The 20,188-nt window shown below is 41.2% G+C and overlaps 1 protein-coding gene across 1 annotated transcript; it reads left to right on the plus strand.

The window, feature by feature from the left end:
• Positions 1–18,522: 18,522 nt before the first annotated feature.
• LOC111920196 (uncharacterized mitochondrial protein AtMg00810-like) lies at positions 18,523–19,647 on the plus strand. Its single transcript, XM_023915794.1, has one exon. It carries the CDS (start codon positions 18,523–18,525, stop codon positions 19,645–19,647), a length of 1,125 nt encoding a protein of 374 aa, XP_023771562.1.
• Positions 19,648–20,188: the final 541 nt, after the last annotated feature.

Below are 20,188 nucleotides of genomic sequence, written 5' to 3' on the forward strand. Positions count from 1 at the left end.
TTATATCACTTTGTTTCTATGCTTTATCACGATTGTTATAAAAAGATTTCAATCGTAGTTACAAGGCCTAGCATTCGACCCCTATCAATGCCCGAAAATACAAATGTCCACTTGCATAACACTACATAAACATGACATAAATAAGTAAATTGTCCAAAACGAACAATGGAATAATGAAAACATAAAAAGAATGTAAATCATGCAAAAATTAATATAACATGCTTGCTAAAATAAAATAAATAAAAAACTAACATAAATATAAAATATTTTTTTGGAACGGCAGAAATATATTAAGAAAGCAAAAACTAGCAAGAAGCTAGAAAAAGATTACATCAATGAAGTAGCTACAGAAGGGTTATGAAGCCACTCGGTCCAACTTAAGTTTACCCTAGAACATCTATTAGAAATCCAAAAAAAATGATTTATCAACAACATCATCAAAAATAACCGCTTTCTTGGGCAAGGCCGTTCCAAAAATAGAAGTGTTTCAAAATTTTCATAGGCACCAGAAGGAAGTAATAATGACCGCATCAAATGCCTTTCTTTGACCTCTCCGCAGATTAACATCCTCCGACCAGTTAATTAAAGACAACACTGAAATTTGAGAAGGAAGAGACACACCCCACCAAATAGCTACCCTACCCCCAAACATCTCTTAACTCATGGCACCCTGCAAAATATGATCAATAGTCTCAACTGCAACCATACAAATAGGACACATGATAGAGGGAACCATAACACCCCTAACTGATAATCTCTCCCTCGTTGGAATACTAAAGAGCTGAATCCTCCATATTAGAATATTTATCTTAATAGGAACCCAATTATTCCACCGTGTACCCATGTCCCCCAAAGGAACAAAACCACTATCCAATGCATGTCGCACAGACGCAACAGAAAAAGAATCGGAACTATCAAGAGACCAACCGAGCCTATCAGGGACGTGACAAAGTTGAACACCCTGCACCACCTCCAAAAAAGAAATCCATTGAGTTTCTTCAATTCCACCTCTAGGCATACGTCTAAGATCACCCGGGTTCCATCCAATTAAAAACCGATCCCTAACATTGGCTGCACGATTTAAATCCAAAGAAAAAATTCTATGAAAAGGAATCGAAAGAGGATTATTTCCTTGCCATTTATCATGCCAAAAAGAAGTATAAGCCCCATCACCAATTCTAATAGGAGCTAAGTTATGGAAGTCAAAGCCCCGATCTTTGAGATTATCTACAATCCTCTTAATACCATTCCAAGGACCCTTGAAGTGAGACCTTGGAATCAAAGGATTAGAAATCTCTCCCAAACCATAGATTCTTTTGACCACCCTCACCCATAGCAAATTAGGGTTATGGAAAAATCTCCACTTCCACCGCAATAAAAGAGCCCTGTTAAAGGCATAAAGACTACCAATCCCCAAACCTCCAACTTCTTTAGGGGCTAGAATTTTATCCCACCTAACCCAATGTATACGACGATCATCCAAATCTGCACCCCAGAAAAACACCGATCTCAATCTCTCCAACTCCTTTATCACTGTCAGAGGCACTGGATAAATGGACATTAAGTAATTGGCTATCAAACCTAATACTGCTTTAACTAGGGTCATCCGTCCCCCAAAAGAAAGAGTTTTTGCTTTCCAAACGGCTAGTCTTTTTTGGAAAGAATCTACAATTGGACCCCAAGAATTAATTCTAGCCATATTCTGACCAACCGGGACCCCCAAGTGACTAAACAGAAAAGAGCCCGGAGAACATCCCATGCAATTAGCCAAAAGTGAAATTTGACTAGTCGTGACCCCAACTCCATACACCTTACTTTTAAGAATATTTATTTTCAAACCCGATGCTAAAAAGAAACATCTAAGAATTCGAACAATACTAAGAGCATTATCATGAGACCATTCCGTCAAGAGGACAACATCATCAGCATAAAGAAGATGAGAAATGGTAATTCCTCCAATATTGATACCCCTGAACGTATTAGCTATCTGGGCCCTAGTCAGGGCCACAAGTAAACCCTCCATGGCCAACACAAAAAGAAAAGGAGATAAGGGGTCCCCCTGTCTCAGACCTCTAAACATGTGAAATTCCCGGGAAGGAGAACCGTTGACCAGGACCGAGACTGTGGCAGAAGATAACATCTCCAAAATCCAATTACACCACAAAGAACTAAACCCCATAATTTGCATAAGTTCTAGCAAGTATTCCCATGATAAAGAATCATAAGCTTTTTCAAAATCCAATTTAAAAAGCAAAAGAGGATTTTTAGAAGATTTACTCCAAGCAACAATTTCATTAAGAAGAAACGGACCATCTAGAATCTATCTGCCTTTAATCAACGTCGATTGCTCTACACTAACCAGACTATCAATAACCTCAGCCAATTTGTTAGCAAGAAGTTTACCAATAATCTTATATTGACAACCGATCAAGCTAATAGGTCTATAATCCCTAACAACCTTCGGGTGTCTAATTTTTGGTACCATAGTGAAAAAGGAAGCATTACAACCCTTAGGAATAGAAGAATGCTCATGAAAATGAGCCACGAAATCGAAAATATCATTCTGAACAATATCCCAATACCGTTTTAGAAAACCAAAAGTGAACCCATTAGGGCCTGGAGCTTTAGAAGAGCCAGAGTCCCACACTGCCTTTTTAATTTCCTCCCGAGTAAAAGGAGCATGAAGAAATAGGACTTGACTAGACGAAAGTCGCGAAAATTAGGAATCTCCAGTCCGGGGCCGAGTACCAGCCTTGTAACACCTGGTTCCTAGTATGTAAATCTTATTGAGTATTTTTTCCTTCTTTTTAGCCTTGGACTCGGCGAGTCATAGGTCCGACTCGCCGAGTAAGGACGAGACCCGGGACATGTTTAAGTTGGCGACTCGGCGAGTCCATATTCCGGACTCGGCGAGTCACCGCTGTTGGATGAAACCCTAAGTTTCAGGGGTTGCACCCTATTTAAACGACGTTTTGTGCCTCATATCAGCCCCCATTGCGTCCAGAACACTCCCTCTCGAAGCTCTAACTCCTCTTTTGGTAATTTGGGTGATTTTGGTGCATTTCTTTGAAGTTTTGGAGAGAAGAAGAAGGTAGATCAAGAGGAGAGGAAGAAGATCCAGAATCTTTGTGCCATTTCAGAACTTCTAGAGGTATTGGACTCGAAAACCTCCCTGTTCCTTCATTATTATCTCGTTGAGAGCTTGTGATAGCCATTTCAAGGCTTCTTCTAGTCTTGACCTTTGTGTATTGAGCTTATAGTGTTGAGGGACTTCGGATCTAGGCATGTTTGGGCTCTAAGGGCTCGGATCTGTAGCCTTTATGGACCCTCATTGCTTGAAGGCCTTGGATCTACCATTTTAAGTATATTTTGAACCCTAAAATCCGTATTGGCAAGACAACTCGACGAGTCAAGTCAACTGAAAGTTGACTCTGACTTTGTTTAATGACATGATCAGGGGTAAAATGGTCATTTTACCCAAAAGGCAGTTAGCAATGTTTGATTAAGTATGTTGTGGGAATTGCAGCCGGAGGATTTCCGGAGCAGCAGCAGCAGTAGACAGTCAGTTCCCGATCAGATCAGCAACTACTTCGAGGTGAGTTACCTTCCAGTAGCGGTGGGTCTACGGCCACAATGTCGGCCCACCAGTAGGAGTTGTTGTTAGATGATTGTCTTTGTGATATCATCTTAGTTTGCTACTACTTGATATGTTATGTGCTAGCATGACCTGTTTTATGTGATAGAACGAGGATCGGTTGTTAGGATCGAAGGGTAGTGCAGACACCCCAGAATTTGTCTGACAGTATATGATGATATGTTTGCATGCTGGCTTGTTATGTTATATGTGATAGAGGTAGTAGGAGGGGACTAGTCCCCAAGGATCGGTTGTCAGGACCGACGGGTAGTCAGCACCCCAGAATGGCTTGACACGGGTATGACGGCACCCTAGAATGGCCGCACGGGTATTCGGCGCCTCAGAATGGCCGTACCGGGTAGTCAGGCACCCCAGAATAGCCTGGCAGTATTTGTGTTATGTGTTTGCATGGTATGTGGTAGGTTGGGGGAACTCACTAAGCTTTGTGCTTACGTTTTTTAGTTGTTGTTTCAGGTACCTCCTCGGCTAGGGGAAAGGAGCCGGCGCGGTAGCAACATGTCACACACACACACACACACACTCTCTTGTTTCCGCAGTTACGAGTTTATTCTGGGATTGATACTCTGATATATGATTGATCGAATGTTGTGGTTTTCAATTTGGTTTTCGATGTGTAATGGTTAATCAAACAATGTTTTAACTATTAATGCTTTCATGTAATGTTTTATAACGAAATTTTTGGACGTGAAAATTGGGTCGTTGCAAGTTGGTATCAGAGCCCTGGTTTGAGGGATTCGGACACACCTTCGGGGGTGCCTGAACTCAAATCGAGGGATTAAAAGATTTTCTAAAAGAAAATGTTTTTAGAAACTAAGAAACGAGTTTTGAAAAAGAACGAAGTGTGTGATGTGCGCGATCGGCCGAGCTCAAGTAAGTGTTCCCCAAAGTACCCATACGAGTTTATGTTATGTTTATCAGCTTTTGTAGAACAGCATGCTAGAATAGGACTAAGGATCTAGGAGTGATGCCTTATGTGCCTGCTTTATGTGTCTCAGTTGTATGAGAATTGCATGCTAGTTATTGAGTAGACAGCAAGTAGGATAGCCTGATTAGGTTATGCCTGATAGTATGAGCTTAGCACTTTATGCTAGTACAGTTCCTGTAAGCAGATAGAGTTGATTGAGATTGTTACCCTTGTCTGAATGTTGCTTGCTTCGTGCTATGTGGGACTCTGAATAATGGGAGTTAGCTATTAGGCGAATACGTCATGTCACATGTGATCAGGGTTGAATAATCTTAGAGTGTCGGATTTGATCCTACTGCGCAGCTCTTGTTTGAGTCCAACCGTTGTAGGGACGAGTCGGGTACTCGAAGGATTATCTGAGCCTCGTCACATGTGATGGTATTTGGGTAATGGCTAATTGGCATTACAAGGAGGCCTGCAGCAGCTGAGAGCTGGATAGAGTAGAATCAAAGATTTCCCTAGGGCAAGCCTAGGATGAGTATAGCAGTGATCAGCAGTAGTGAAAGGGATCTGGTGGAGTCGATTCATTCCTTGAAGAAGGTACGGATAGATGTGGAAGGTAGTATGGGCCCGTACTACTGAAAGCATAGGATCCGTACCCGAACCAAGGAAGGCCAAGATAAGACCAGGGAACTTGTAAGTAACAGTGATCCCTCAGGAAGTATCAATATCACTAATGATTGTATTATGTATTGCAGAATGGTGGTACTTCGATCGAGGCCGGTAGATGTCGGTTCAGGAGAGGGGTCAGGTTCGGGATCAGGTTCCGAGCTGGTAGATGAGGGACTACGCGAGTTCATCGCGTCAGAGATCACCAGAGGCATCCTTGAGTCGACCCCCATCCTCTTTGGGTCGATCAAGGAAGGGATCATGGAGTTGATGGAGGATCGCCTTCGGGCATTCAGTAGTGATATGGCATCTAGCCAGTCGGGATCTCGCACACTGTCCTTCAAGGACTTCAGGGGTAGTGGTGCGCCGGATTTCCATGGGGTGAAAGACCCCATTGCTGCCAGGCGATGGATTGCAGACATCGAGTCTGCACAATTGACTAGCTTCTACCCCGAGGGGTCGAAGGTGAGGTATGCAGCCGGGTGTTTACGGGACCGAGCCCGGGATCGGTGGGAGTCAGTGGGTGACTCGTTGGGAGCCTCAGCTATCGAGGCTTTGACCTGGTCGGACTTTGTGACCAGGTTTAGGGCAGAGTTTGCGCCGGCTGTCGAGCTTCAGCAGCTGGCCAGGGAGTTCCTAGACATGAGGCAGACGACAGAGACTGTGGCGGAGATTACTGCCAAGTTCCGGGAGAGGGCATTGCTGGTGCCCCAATACGCAGGAGATGAGGACATGAGGAGAACCCGCTACCATGACATGCTACGGGCTGATATCCGGGAGCATGTCAGTTTTTCAGCTTGCCCCACCCTAGACTCCATAATTGCCAGGGCGAGGGAGAGGGAGATAGATTTGGAGCACATCCGGAAACGGAAATTAGAGGAGGGTCAGACAGGAGGGGCTTCGGGGAAGAAGCCCAAGGGATCAGACAGGAGGCCGAAAGGCCAGTCAGGACCGAGCCGCTGCAGGAAATGCGGCAGGCCGCACGAGGGGGCGTGCAGGTTGGGATCAATTGGCTGCTACAAGTGCGGCAAGCCTGGGCACTTCAGCAGGGATTGCACTGCTCCGACAGCAGTTATTCAGACATCCGAGTTGCTGTGTTTCCACTGCAACCAGAGGGGCCACAAGAAAGCCAATTGCCCCCAGTTGACAGTTTCAGCGCCGGTGAAGGCGCTAGCTCCAGCAACCCTGCGGATCACGGATGGTCGGCAAGGCAAGGCAGAGGCTCCAGTGGTGAGGAGCCGAGCATTTCAACTGACTACTGAGGAGGCATGCGCCGCACCCGATGTGGTGACGGGTATGATTCTTTCCCTCTATCTTATTTTTATGATGTTATGTTATTGATATGTGCTCTATATGTATATGTATGCATTAGGATCGTTCCATGTGAACGGCCTTCCAGTTCATGTGTTGTTCGACTCGGGTGCGTCCCGATCATTTGTTTCCCTTACGCTTAGCAAGAAGTTTCATGAGTCATCGGGTGAGTTAGATTGCCCTTTGGAGGTGGAGATTGCTGATGATCGATCAGTGCGAGCATCGATGGTATTTCGAGATTGCGTGTTGCGTTTGTTTGAGGAGCACTACTTGGTAGATTTGGTTCCCATTCCGCTGTGTGGGAACAAGGTGATTATAGGCATGGATTGGCTGAGCCCTAATGGGGCAGTGATAGATTGCGCGCAGCAGCTGGTGCGAGTCAGGACCCCAGGAGGGGGAGAGTTAGTGATCCATGGTGAGAGGCCACCTTGCGGACCCACTGTATGTTCAGCAACGAGGGCTAGGCGCTATCTTCAGCAGGGATGCGCAGGATATGTCGCGTATGTGATGGATACCCGGGAGGCGGGTAAGGCGACAGTGAGCAAGGTTCCGGTGGTTCGAGATTTTGCAGATGTTTTCCCGGAGGAGCTTCCTGGGATACCTCCGGAACGACAGGTTGAGTTTAGGATTGACCTCGTTCCTGGTGTGGCTCCGATAGCCAAGGCACCGTATCGGTTGGATCCTCCTGAGATGCAGGAGTTGTCTACACAGCTGCAGGAGCTGTTAGACAAGGGATTCATTCGACCGAGTAGTTCACCCTGGGGAGCCCCGATTTTGTTCGTGAAGAAGAAGGACGGGTCTCATCGGATGTGTATAGATTACCGGGAGCTGAACAAGGTAACGGTAAAGAACCGTTACCCGCTTCCGAGGATTGATGACCTCTTTGACCAGCTTCAGGGAGCATCTTGGTTCTCCAAGATTGATTTGCGTTCGCGTTATCATCAGATGAGGGTCAGGGAGGAGGATACGTAGAAGACCGCGTTTCGGACGCGCTATGGTCACTATGAGTTTGTGGTGATGCCGTTTGGGCTCACCAATGCTCTTGCCGCGTTCATAGACCTCATGAACCGCGTGTGTAGACCGATGCTGGATCGGTATGTGATAGTCTTTATCGATGACATCTTGGTTTATTCCAAGACTCAGGAGAAGCATGAGGAGCATCTGAGAGAGGTGTTGGAGACCCTGAGGAGGGAGAGCTTGTATGCCAAGCTCTCCAAGTGTGAGTTTTGGTTGCGCGAGGTGCAATTTCTCGGACACCTTGTCAACCAGAACGGGATTCTGGTCGATCTGGCCAAGGTCGAGGCCGTGATGAGATGGGAGGTTCCGAAGTCTCCATCTGAGATTCGGAGTTTCCTGGGTTTAGCAGGCTACTATCGGAGATTTATTCAGGACTTCTCCAAGATAGCCGTACCCCTGACGCGGCTGACGAAGAAAGCCGTAGTCTTTCGGTGGGGACCTGAGCAGCAGGCTGCGTTTGAGACGTTGAGGCAGAGATTGTGCGAGGCGCCGATCTTAGCCCTGCCAGAGGGTGTAGAGGATTTCGTGGTCTATTGTGACGCGTCCATTTCAGGGTTGGGCGCGGTGCTGATGCAGAGGGGGCACGTCATTGCCTACGCTTCGAGGCAGCTCAAGCCTCACGAGGCGAACTACCTGACGCATGACTTGGAGTTGGGGGCGGTGGTTTTTGCCCTCAAGATTTGGAGGAATTACCTCTACGGGGTTCGATGTACCATCTACACGGATCATAAGAGTTTGAGGTATCTCATGGATCAGCCGAATCTGAACATGAGGCAGCGTCGGTGGTTGGATGTGGTGAAGGATTATGATTGCGAGATCCTTTACCACCCGGGGAAGGCCAATGTGGTGGCCGATGCGCTTAGCCGCAAGGTGGCGCCGATCAGGGACGTTTGCATGAGGATGACCGTGGTGACTCCCCTGTTGGAGCGAATTCGGGAGGCTCAACAGGAGGCTATCAAGGAGGAGCATCGGAAGAGCGAGCGTATGGTGGGTCAGGTTTCCTCCTTTGATTATGATAGCCGAGGACTATTGACACTACACTGTAGGGTGTGGGTACCGTATCACGGAGGCGTGCGCCAGATTTTGATGGAGGAGGCGCACAAGTCCCGATTCTCTATTCATCCCGGGGCGACGAAGATGTATAGGGATCTTCGACTAGATTATTGGTGGCCCTGCATGAAGCGGGATGTGGCATGGTACGTTGAGCGCTGCTTGACCTACAGGAAGGTCAAGGCCGAACATCAGAGGCCGCATGGCAAGATGCAGCCGTTGGATATTCCATTGTGGAAATGGGAAGATATCACGATGGACTTTATCACAAAACTTCCCAGGACCACGCGTGGAGTGGATTCGATTTGGGTCATCGTGGATCGATTGACCAAGAGTGCTCACTTTATCCCGATTCAGGAGAGCATATCAGCCGAGAAATTGGCCGACATCTATATCAGGGAGATCGTGGCGCGGCACGGGATGCCAGTTTCAGTTATCTCGGATAGGGATGTACGTTTTACTTCTAGGTTTTGGAAGAAATTTCATGACGATTTGGGCACTCGTTTGCATTTTAGCACCGCCTTTCACCCGCAGACGGATGGTCAAAGCGAGCGGACCATCCAGACTTTGGAGGATATGTTGCGGGCATGCGTGTTGGATTTCGGTGGTAGCTGGGATACCTATCTTCCCCTGGCCGAGTTCTCCTACAACAACAGCTACCACGCGAGTATTGACCGTCCCCCATTTGAGATGTTGTACGGTCGGAGGTGCAGGACCCCGATATGCTGGGGTGAGGTTGGCCAGAGAGTCATGGGAAGCACCGAAGTGGTGCTCAAGACGACTGAGAGGATCCAGCAGGTCCGGAGCAGGCTTCGGACTGCTCAGAGTCGGCAGAAAAGTTATGCCGACAAGCGTCGATCCGACTTGGAATTCCAAGTCGGGGATATGGTTCTCCTGAAGGTGTCGCCTTGGAAGGGCGTCATTCGATTCAGGAAGCGAGGCAAGTTAGGTCCGAGGTTCATCGGACCATTCCGAGTCATGGCCCGGGTGGGCAAGGTGGCGTATAGACTAGATCTGCCAGTCGAGCTCAGCCAAATACACAACACTTTCCATGTTTCCCAGCTGCGGAAGTGCCTAGTGGACGATTCAGCAGTAGTGCCTTTGGAGGATATTCAGGTTGATGACAGCCTGAATTACATTGAGCGCCCAGTCGCAATCCTCGATAGGAAGTCGAAGGATTTGAGGAACAAAAGGATGGAGCTAGTGAAGGTGCAATGGCAGCACTGCAAGGGTTCAGAATGGACTTGGGAGCCGGTGGATGAGATAATGGAGCATTATCCCGAGCTGTTTCAGGATCGAGCAGCAGACTTCGAGGACGAAGTCTAAAATAAGTGGGGGAGATTTGTAGCACCTGGTTCCTGGTATGTAAATCTTATTGAGTATTTTTCCTTCTTTTTAGCCTTGGACTCGGCGAGTCATAGGTCCGACTCGCCGAGTAAGGACGGGACCTAGGACATGTTTAAGTTGGCGACTCGGCGAGTCCATATTCCGGACTCGGCGAGTCACCGCTGTTGGATGAAACCCTAAGTTTCAGGGGTTGCACCCTATTTAAACGACGTTTTGTGCCTCATATCAGCCCCCATTGCGTCCAGAACATTCCCTCTCGAAGCTCTAACTCCTCTTTTGGTAATTTGGGTGATTTTGGTGCATTTCTTTGAAGTTTTGGAGAGAAGAAGAAGGTAGATCAAGAGGAGAGGAAGAAGATCCAGAATCTTTATGCCATTTCAGAACTTCTAGAGGTATTGGACTCGAAACCCTCTTTGTTCCTTCATTATTATCTCGTTGAGAGCTTGTGATATCCATTTCAAGGCTTCTTCTAGTCTTGACCTTTGTGTATTGAGCTTATAGTGTTGAGGGACTTCAGATCTAGGCATGTTTGGGCTCTAAGGGCTCGGATCTGTAGCCTTTATGGACCCTCATTGCTTGAAGACCTTGGATCTACCATTTTAAGTATATTTTGAACCCTAAAATCCGTATTGGTGAATATCTACACGTAAAGTTGGAAACTTTACGTGTGATTCGTTTTTTAGGAGTCCAGATCTGTGAATGGAATGGACTGGAATCGAGCAAATCTGTGTATTTAGTGGGTGCATGGCAACGACTCGGCGAGTCGTTCATGTGACTCGGCGAGTCTGTTCGCGAGTCTTCGAGTTTTTCCCCTTTTGTAGTGTCGAGTGTGAGCAGTGAGTCACACGGTGTGACTCGGTGAGTTGGAAGCTGAACTCACCCATGGAAGGACTCGGCGAGTCATTGCCTGACTCGGCGAGTCCAAGGCAATCTTCATAGATCAAGAATAGACTCGGCGAGTTGTTCATACAACTCGGCGAGTCTCAGCATGAGCGTTCATCGAATGAAGATGAACTCGGCGAGTTGTTCATACAACTCGGCGAGTAGGATGAAGGACTTGAACCTCAAGTTTAGAAGGAGAACTCGTCGAGTCAGCGCCCAACTCGACGAGTAGCGACTGGATTCAGGTCAGACGATTTGCTAGGGACTCGACGAGTTGGCAAGACAACTCGACGAGTCGAGTCAACTGAAAGTTGACTCTGACTTTGTTTAATGACATGATCAGGGGTAAAATGGTCATTTTACCCAAAAGGCAGTTAGCAGTGTTTGATTGAGTATATTGTGGGAATTACAGCCGGAGGATTTCCGGAGCAGCAGCAGCAGTAGACAGTCAGTTCCCGATCAGATCAGCAACTACTTCGAGGTGAGTTACCTTCCAATAGCGATGGGTCTACGGCCACAATGCCGGCCCACCAGTAGGAGTTGTTGTTAGATGATTGTCTTTGTGATATCATCTTGGTTTGCTACTACCTGATATGTTATGTGCTAGCATGACCTGTTTTATGTGATAGAACGAGGATCGGTTGTTAGGACCGAAGGGTAGTGCAGACACCCCAAAATTTGTCTGACAGTATATGATGATATGTTTGCATGCTGGCTTGTTATGTTATATGCGATAGAGGTAGTAGGAGGGGACTAGTCCCTGAGGATCGGTTGTCAGGACCGACGGGTAGTCAGCACCCCAGAATGGCTTGACACGGGTAGGACGGCACCCCAGAATGGCCGCACGGGTAGTCGGCGCCCCAGAATGGCCGTACCGGGTAGTCAGGCACCCCAGAATAGCCTGGCAGTATTTGTGTTATGTGTTTGCATGGTATGTGGTAGGTTGGAGGAACTCACTAAGCTTTGTGCTTACGTTTTTCAGTTGTTGTTTCAGGTACCTCCTCAGCTAGGGGAAAGGAGCCGGCGCGGTAGCAGCATGTCACACACACACACACACTCTCTCTCTTGTTTCCGCAGTTACGAGTTTATTCTGGGATTGATACTCTGATATTTGATTGATCGAATGTTGTGGTTTTCAATTTGGTTTTCGATGTGAAATGGTTAATCAAATAATGTTTTAACTATTAATGCTTTCATGTAATGTTTTATAACGAAATTTTTGGACGTGAAAATTGGGTCGTTACAAGCCTGTTTGCAAAAAAGATTCTGAAAGTGGCCACGAAATTCCTCCTTAACCGCATTTGGATCATCGATCCAGCACCCGTCCTTCAAAACACCCCTAATAGCCATTTGTCTTCTCTTATTGTTTATGATCCTATGGAAAAAACCCGAGTTTTCATCACCTTCAATTCCCCACTGAATTTTTGCCTTTTGGGCTAACTCCAGGTTAGTAACATGATCTAAATCTGTGATGTTCTTAAGAGTATTAACTCGATTCTCCCGTAGAGTGGCATCTCCCCCATCAGTCATGAGGCGAGAATCAATGGATTCTAACAATTTTTGGAGCTCCAATCATTTAGAAACCATTTTGACCCTAGTAGTACTATTCCAAATCCGAATGTTAGATTTAAGAAGTTGAAGTTTCTTCTTAAATTTAACCCAAGGATGAGAAACACTGATTAAATTCTGATCTTGGGACCATGAACTTCGGACAACATCATCAAACCCCTCCAAATTAAACCAAGAAAAAAAGATACGGAAAGGAATTGGACCATAATCAACTCTATACTCCGATAATAGAATATGTCTATGGTCCGGGATGTACTTCTCCAAGACCATACTTGTTAAGTGAGGAAAAGCCTCCAGAATACCATGGGAAATTAAAAATCTATCCAACTTACTAAATTTTGAACCCCACTTATCACTCCACGTATATCGAGGACCCCCCATAGAAACATCAGATAAATCCGCCTGCTCAATGAAATTGTTGAAGCTTCTAGCTGTACTAGAATTAAAGATAGTACCAAATCTTTCCGTTTCATCATGCACCTCATTAAAATCACCCATCAAAACACATTCACCTTGGAAAGAATTAATAATCTGAAGAAGATTATCCCAAAGAATTCTCTTACATTCAGCCCCTTGTGGAGCATAAATCACAAGAAACATAACCGGCAACCCCGAAGAAGCCCATATAGCCTCAATAATAGTAAAATTGGCAGAAATATGGGAGGAATTAACTATGATAGCGTCCAAATCCCAAAGAAGAAGAATACCACCCGAAGCACCACGAGAAAGAGAGAAAACATACGAAAAAGAATTGTTACCCCAGAAAGAGCGAGCGATACAAACATCAATAACTTCCATCTTCGTTTCTTGAATAGCCACCAAATTAACCTTATGTTTAATACACAAATTCCGTACCCAGCTCTGTTTATTTTTACAACCCGCTCCTTGAATATTTATGGAGAGACAATTCATCTCAACACCATTTTATCTCCGTTCCCTTCAACAAGTTGTTTAACCCGATCATAACACCCCTCCAAGTTATAACCCATTGCTTTTCCCATCTCCAAAGTTTTTTTAATCTCACTTAAGAAAGATCCTTTATTGTAAGAATTACCAAAACAGCCATCTAAACTATTACAATTTGAAAAACCTGGAGGGTGAGTTAAATTATCTTCCGAATCTACAACTCCCGCAACCCGACCAAATCCTCCAGAAAACCCAATTGAAGCATTATTACATTGTTGATACGAGGCTGAAGAGAGAGCTGCACCTGCTGCCGGACTGGCTTCATTTGCCGAAAGAGTTGTTGTTGCCGGAATAGTGACTATCGGCTCCTGTTTTGATGGCTGACCAACCATCAATGTTTGTTGGCTAGTAACTTCTCCTGCGAAACCTTCGTTCTGCTGCTGCACTGGGGACTTAATAGAGGACAAAAAATTCTGATCCTCTGTTTTATCAAGTAAGTTCTTCAACTGCCCCTCATCATGAACATGTATTTTTTTACTTTCATGAGTCCGAGTTTCTCCATCATTAACATTTAAATTTTCTTCCTTAGCATTACTTCCATCCTCATTCATTTTTTCAATTGTTTCGTAGATTCCAGATGGATCATATGATCCTTCCTCCTTATCACATTGTGAATTCTCATCTTGATTTTCGAATACATTACCACGCTCGTTTGAATTTTCCAGACTGACGTTACTAGTTTCCCATGCAAACGTTGGAGTCCACCCAGGTGCTTCTTTTTATTCTAACCAAAAATGGTTGACCATCAATACTAATTGTCACAACCTCAGAAATAATCTCTTGGAAGGAAGAAAGAATACAAATTCTTTTTTTTATAAACATCCTCCCCCAAGTCATCATCAAGATGTACTATATTTCCCCACTTAGTCAAAATATTTGTAAAGGCTTGCTTACTCCAAGCCCGTAGAGGTAACCCTTCCACATCAACCCAAATCAAGCGATCCAAAGGCACAAAGTTTCTATCCCATGGTCTCTTCTCTACTATCCAATGATCCATAGCATCGGTTTCCAGAAAGTTTTTACATGTATCTTTATGATTAAACTCAAACATAACCCATAGCTCTCCAACATAACGGATATCAAAATCCTCAAATCCTTTATCATAACAGAGCATACGTAGATTGGGCAGCGTAAGAAAATCCCTACCCCTAACAATGCAAGCCCAATTATTTTTTTCAACAATAAAGTCACCTGCAGAAACTTGAATAACCCCATCCTTGTCCTTCGGAACAGATAAATATAAAATATTGAAAAGAAATACATTTTAAATATACAAAAGATGTTATGAATAATTAAAAATATATACTAAGATAATACATAACAATGAATCTAACAAAATCATTATAAAAAAAAATGTATTCCAAGGGCTAGCATCCCAAATTAAGAATTAAAAGTTCATATATTGCAAATTCGATATCATAGTCAATAGGCTTTTGATTTTTTTTTTCTACCTTTATCTTGAATTTGAACAAGACTTATTTCTAGAAGTGGGATTTCAAAACCTTTCACGTTGGATTCAATGAATGTCTTCCTTGTTTTGTTCCCCTATTTTAATAAATACTTAACAATACTAGCAAGTCTGTGTTTCACGATTCACCAAAATATTTCGTGTATTCATTGCAAGTAAATGGAGATTTTTACTAGAGGGGTATTACTAGGAGTTTAAGAATCTCATGGAAAAAGTATCGCCTTCATGATTTCTACATGTCTTCATCATGGTAAATCAAATTGTACAATACAATTATTCTATATTATAAACATAGAAGAATACATTGTGAAATTTAGATACGCATACATTCCCCAATTTTCATCTCGACACTTAATATTCAGTTTCTTACAACATTTTTGTCATTAAGGCTTATGTAAATATATTACTTGTCATCATCTTAGGCATATATGGTTTAAGCATGGTGTGTGGTCCCACTAACAACACGACTAGGTTGAAAAGCTATATATGACAAGGTTTCACAACAATGTCAAATATAGTCGAAATATATGTTAGGCCTTTTCATAACCTGTTGTATAACCTCCTCCCATAATATCAAATGACATGATTCATATATAGGAGTCACGTCTATTAATATGTTAGAATAGATAACCATGTATCACTTAACTAACCATGGTCGATCATATATGTATAACAAAGTTTCATTTAATTAATCACTTCCAACAATTTAATATGTAATGGAATTCCTTAACCGGAATGACAGTTAATAATCTATATATACTCTGAAAGGGATGTATGTGCTTAAGTTTTCTACCCAAGGATGGTGTTTGGAAAAAATATTTACCAAACTCTAATTGTTTCAAATAACAAAAATATGACAAAAGATGTTTTTATTTTTTTAACCGATTTTTCAGTTCGGTTTGGTTTTCTTAAATATAAAAACCGAAAAGAACCCAAGCGAGCCGAACTATCAATAATGACTGTCATTTTATGTATATATTTAGTTTAACCATTATATGCGTGTGTATTTTATTTCAAAAAGTTACAGTGATGTCTTAACAGTATTTCGATTTCATGCATTAAAGTAATTCAAAAATATCTTGATTATTTTTATATTAATCTTGAATAAAATATTTAGAGTAAATTACACGAATGGTTCTTATGGTTTGGAGTAATTTGCATTTTTGTTCATAACTTATTTTTTTAATTTGGAAGATCATTACGATTTGTTTTTGTTGTGTGGTTGGTCGCTGTCTTACCTAAAAAGACTATTTTGTCCTTAATTTTTTAATTTATTTAAATAAACACACCCTCAACATCACTTCTACTTCACCTTACCTTACCTATGTCATCTTATTTAAATAAATTAAAAAAATTAAGGTCAAAATAATCTTTTTAAGTAAGACAGGGATCAAACATGAAACAAAAACAAACAATATGGATTTTCCAAGTTAAAAAAAAAATAAGTTAAGGATCAAACGTATAAATTATAAATTACCCCAAACCATTAACCATAAAGACCATTCGTATAATTTACTAAAATATTTATAAATATTTCACATATATAAATTGAATAAATGTTCATATGTTATGTAATAATATAAAGTTTTTCCATATTGGTTTTGGTTATAAGTGAAGCGAAGAAAAGAAAGTATAAGAATGTAAAACATCTTGCAAGGTTTTCTAGGTCCATATTATTATAAATTAAAAGACCTTTGGTATGTTTCGTAGAATGTAGGAGTATGTATTGATGATGCCCATCCTAAGTTGAGTTTACGTAATTAAAAAATAATAATAGTTAAAAAAAAAAAAAAAAAAAAAAAAAAAAAAAAAAAAAAACCGAAGACAGAAACCAAAAAAACTGACAGTTTGGTTTTTTTAAATTTTAGCAAAAAATTAAACCAAATCGAAGCATCCTTACACCTATTTTTTATGCACCGGGTGCTAGTCTAGTGCAACCACAAAATTGATGAATGCTGGTGATTAAAAAAAAAAAAAAGACATTGAATAGGAGAAAGATGACGGGATTGGTGGTCCATTTACTTTTTTTACTTATTTTTATTTAATAAAAATTGAAAAATATTGGTTCACTATTTGACCGTTTTTTGGTAAATGTATTTGAAACTGCCATATATTAGTAAATAATTTTTTTACTTATTTTTATTTAATAAAAATTGAAAAATATGGGTTCACACCTATTTGACCATTTTTTGGTAAATGTATTTGAAACTGCCATATATTGGTAAATAATTTTTTTATGTTTACTATAAGTTGGTAAAAAACTTTATGCTTAACTTTTTGTTTTAGAATATTTACATATGTGATTTGGACTCGTATGTTAATATTTTTACAAAACCGTCTTTCGTATGATATATATAGCATATATTATCATCAGTCATCACACATTCATTGAAATGATCGGTAATTGTTTGTTTTTGAATGATAATGTTTTTTCTTCATTTTCTTGCACACCATGTGTTGAAATAAATATCCAATGTATCAAACTTGTCATTAATTCTTATACAGGGTAATTTGTGAATATTTGTATTTGTGTTGGGTGTGTTGTGTATATCTTGTGCAGGTTACCGGGTTTACACGCGGGTTAATGGATAGCTCCGTGGAGCTGTATACCCGAGATATATATTGTGCTCTGTGTGTGTAGATAAGAGCATTCAGTAGATATTTTGTGTGTGATTCTCTCTTTCTCTCTACTCTCTAAAACTAGGGTTTTCTCCAGTGTATTCATACTTAAAATCTATGAAGATCTTTATGTAAAAGTCTTCTTGAGATTCATGTAAATGTTGAGTGTGAGTGATTTTGTAGAGAGTTTTCTGATGTAAGTAAATGTTTGATCGAACTGGTTTATAGTGAATAAACTGTTCAAGTTGGGAATTGTTGGTGTTTTTACTTTCTTTTCACCATGTTATAAAGAAAATCAAGGGAGAAGATAATTGTCATGGTTGCTAACCAAGATTATGGTAAATGATGGTATTTTTGGTCTTTATTGTAAATGAAACAAAGAAATATTTTTTTCGTAGTTTACCAAAACCTTGTTTATTAGTATACTTTTACGTGGAATGACACATTGTGGTAAAGTATGGTTGCTTTGTGTGTCACACCCTATAATAATTTCCTCTCTTCCAAAATGTTTCCCCTTAGGCTATTTTTGGAAATTGAGATTCCATCATCCATTAACAATTTCATTCAAATTACTTATTTATGTTCATTACATTTAATTTTGTTTATTCATTTTTCTTAAGATAAGTTGTGCATTCATTAAACAGTTGTATATGTATATATCTATTAATTGTTGCTGATGTCTTTACTATTTTTACTATTATGCTCTTGGCACTTGGAGGTTTCTGCCACCAGGTTCCCCTCTTTGTTTATTTAAAGTAGGACGCTATAATAAACATATAGGAAAAATGACTTAAAAACCCATCGAAGTTTCCAAACCGTTCAAAAAACCTCAATCATGTTTTGTCTGTTCAAAAAAACCCAACAAACTTAACATTTTGTCTAAAAAGTCCAACTAAGTTACACTTTCTCGAAAGTCAAATAAAAGAAACAGATGACGTGGCTTATTACCGTATCGGAAAAATGACTTGTTAGACCAACGAAATTTCCAAAATATTTAAAAAACTCCAATCATGTTTTGACTGTTCAAAAAAAAAAACTTAATGAACTTTTTCTCCTGTTGCTAAAATGGTTTCTGTAAGAGTAGTGTTATCTTTAGCAGTTCATAGTTCATGGCCTCTGTTTCAACTTGATGTGAATAATGCTTTTTTATATGGTGATTTATCTGAAGATGTGTATATGAGTCAACCTGAAGGATATCATTCAAAAGGTGATATTAGGGTTTGTAAACTAATAAAGTCTTTATATGGTCTTAAACAAGCCCCTAGGAAATGGAATGAAAAGTTATCTCATTCACTTTCAATTTTTGGTTTTAAACAAAGTATGAATGATTATTCTATATTTGTGAGAAATCATGAGAATACAATTGTTATTTTACTGGTATATGTAGATGATATTATAATCACAGGAAACAGTAATGCTGAATTGGAAAATGTTAAGAAGTTCTTAAAATCACAATTTTTTATTAAAGATTTAGGAGAGTTAAAGTATTTTTTAGGTATTGAGGTTATTAAAACTGATAAAGGTATTTGTCTGAATCAAAGAAAGTATTGTTTAGAGTTGTTGCATGAGTTTGGTATGCTTGGCTGTAAACCTGTTAAAACTCCTTTAGAAACAAATTTGGTTTTAAAAAGGGAATCGGATTTGGATAAATCTGATTGTGTTGTTAATATAACTGAATTTCAAAAGCTTATTGGAAAATTAATTTACTTAACAAAGACACGTCCAGATATTTCTTATGCTGTGCACATTTTAAGTCAATATATGCATAAACCTCATAAATCTCATTTAAAAGTAGCATTTAGATTGTTAAGGTATTTGAAGAATTGTCCAGGTAAGGGTGTACATATAACAAAAGATAATTCATTGAATATTACTGCTTATGTAGATGCAGATTGGGCTAAATGTTTGTTTAGTAGAAGATCTGTTACTGGTTTTCTTGTGTATTTTGGAAATTCCCTTGTATCTTGGAAAAGTAAGAAACAAAGTACTGTTTCACGTTCTTCAACTGAGTCTGAATATAGAGCATTGGGCTTTGTAGCTTGTGAGATAATCTGGATTTTAAAATTGTTGTTTGATTTTGGTATTAATGGTTTAACTCCAGTTAATGTTTTTTGTGATAATGAGTCAGCTGTTAAATTAGCTTTAAATCCTGTTTTTCATGAAAAAACTAAACATTTTGAAAATGCATAATATCACATAACTCATGTAAGCACATAAGACCTTCCGGTCACACATAATTACCACTCCAGGTAAAGCATAGTGAGAAGACTCACCCCACACTGCTGAAGTCCCGTAGACTCAACCCTAGCTGCTAGATGACAAATTCCCGAACTGTCAACACCAAAATAACACCCAATTAATAATTGGGTTCCAGTAGATAGCCATAAGTACCTACTTTGGATAATTACTATATTACCCCAAGCTTGGCGTATTCAAGCCCAAGGCCAAATCCATAGGCTCAAAGTCGACTAGGAATTAAAGCCCAACATATGGCCCAATTTTCCAAATTGGGCCCAAGCCTTTACATGGTCTTATTCTAAGGCCCAACATCAAGTTATCATTAAGGCCCAAACTATGGCCCATCTATGGCCTAATTTTCCAAATTGGGCCCAAACCCCTTACAAGGGCCTTACCCTAGGCCCATTAAATTATTCTAGTTCAATTGCTTGCTCTTGGATGGCCCATTATTATCCCAATCATCTAGGCCCATTAGAAAGGCCCAACTTAAGGC

Source organism: Lactuca sativa, chromosome 1, assembly GCF_002870075.4.
Source record: "Lactuca sativa cultivar Salinas chromosome 1, Lsat_Salinas_v11, whole genome shotgun sequence".
NCBI lineage: Eukaryota > Viridiplantae > Streptophyta > Magnoliopsida > Asterales > Asteraceae > Lactuca > Lactuca sativa.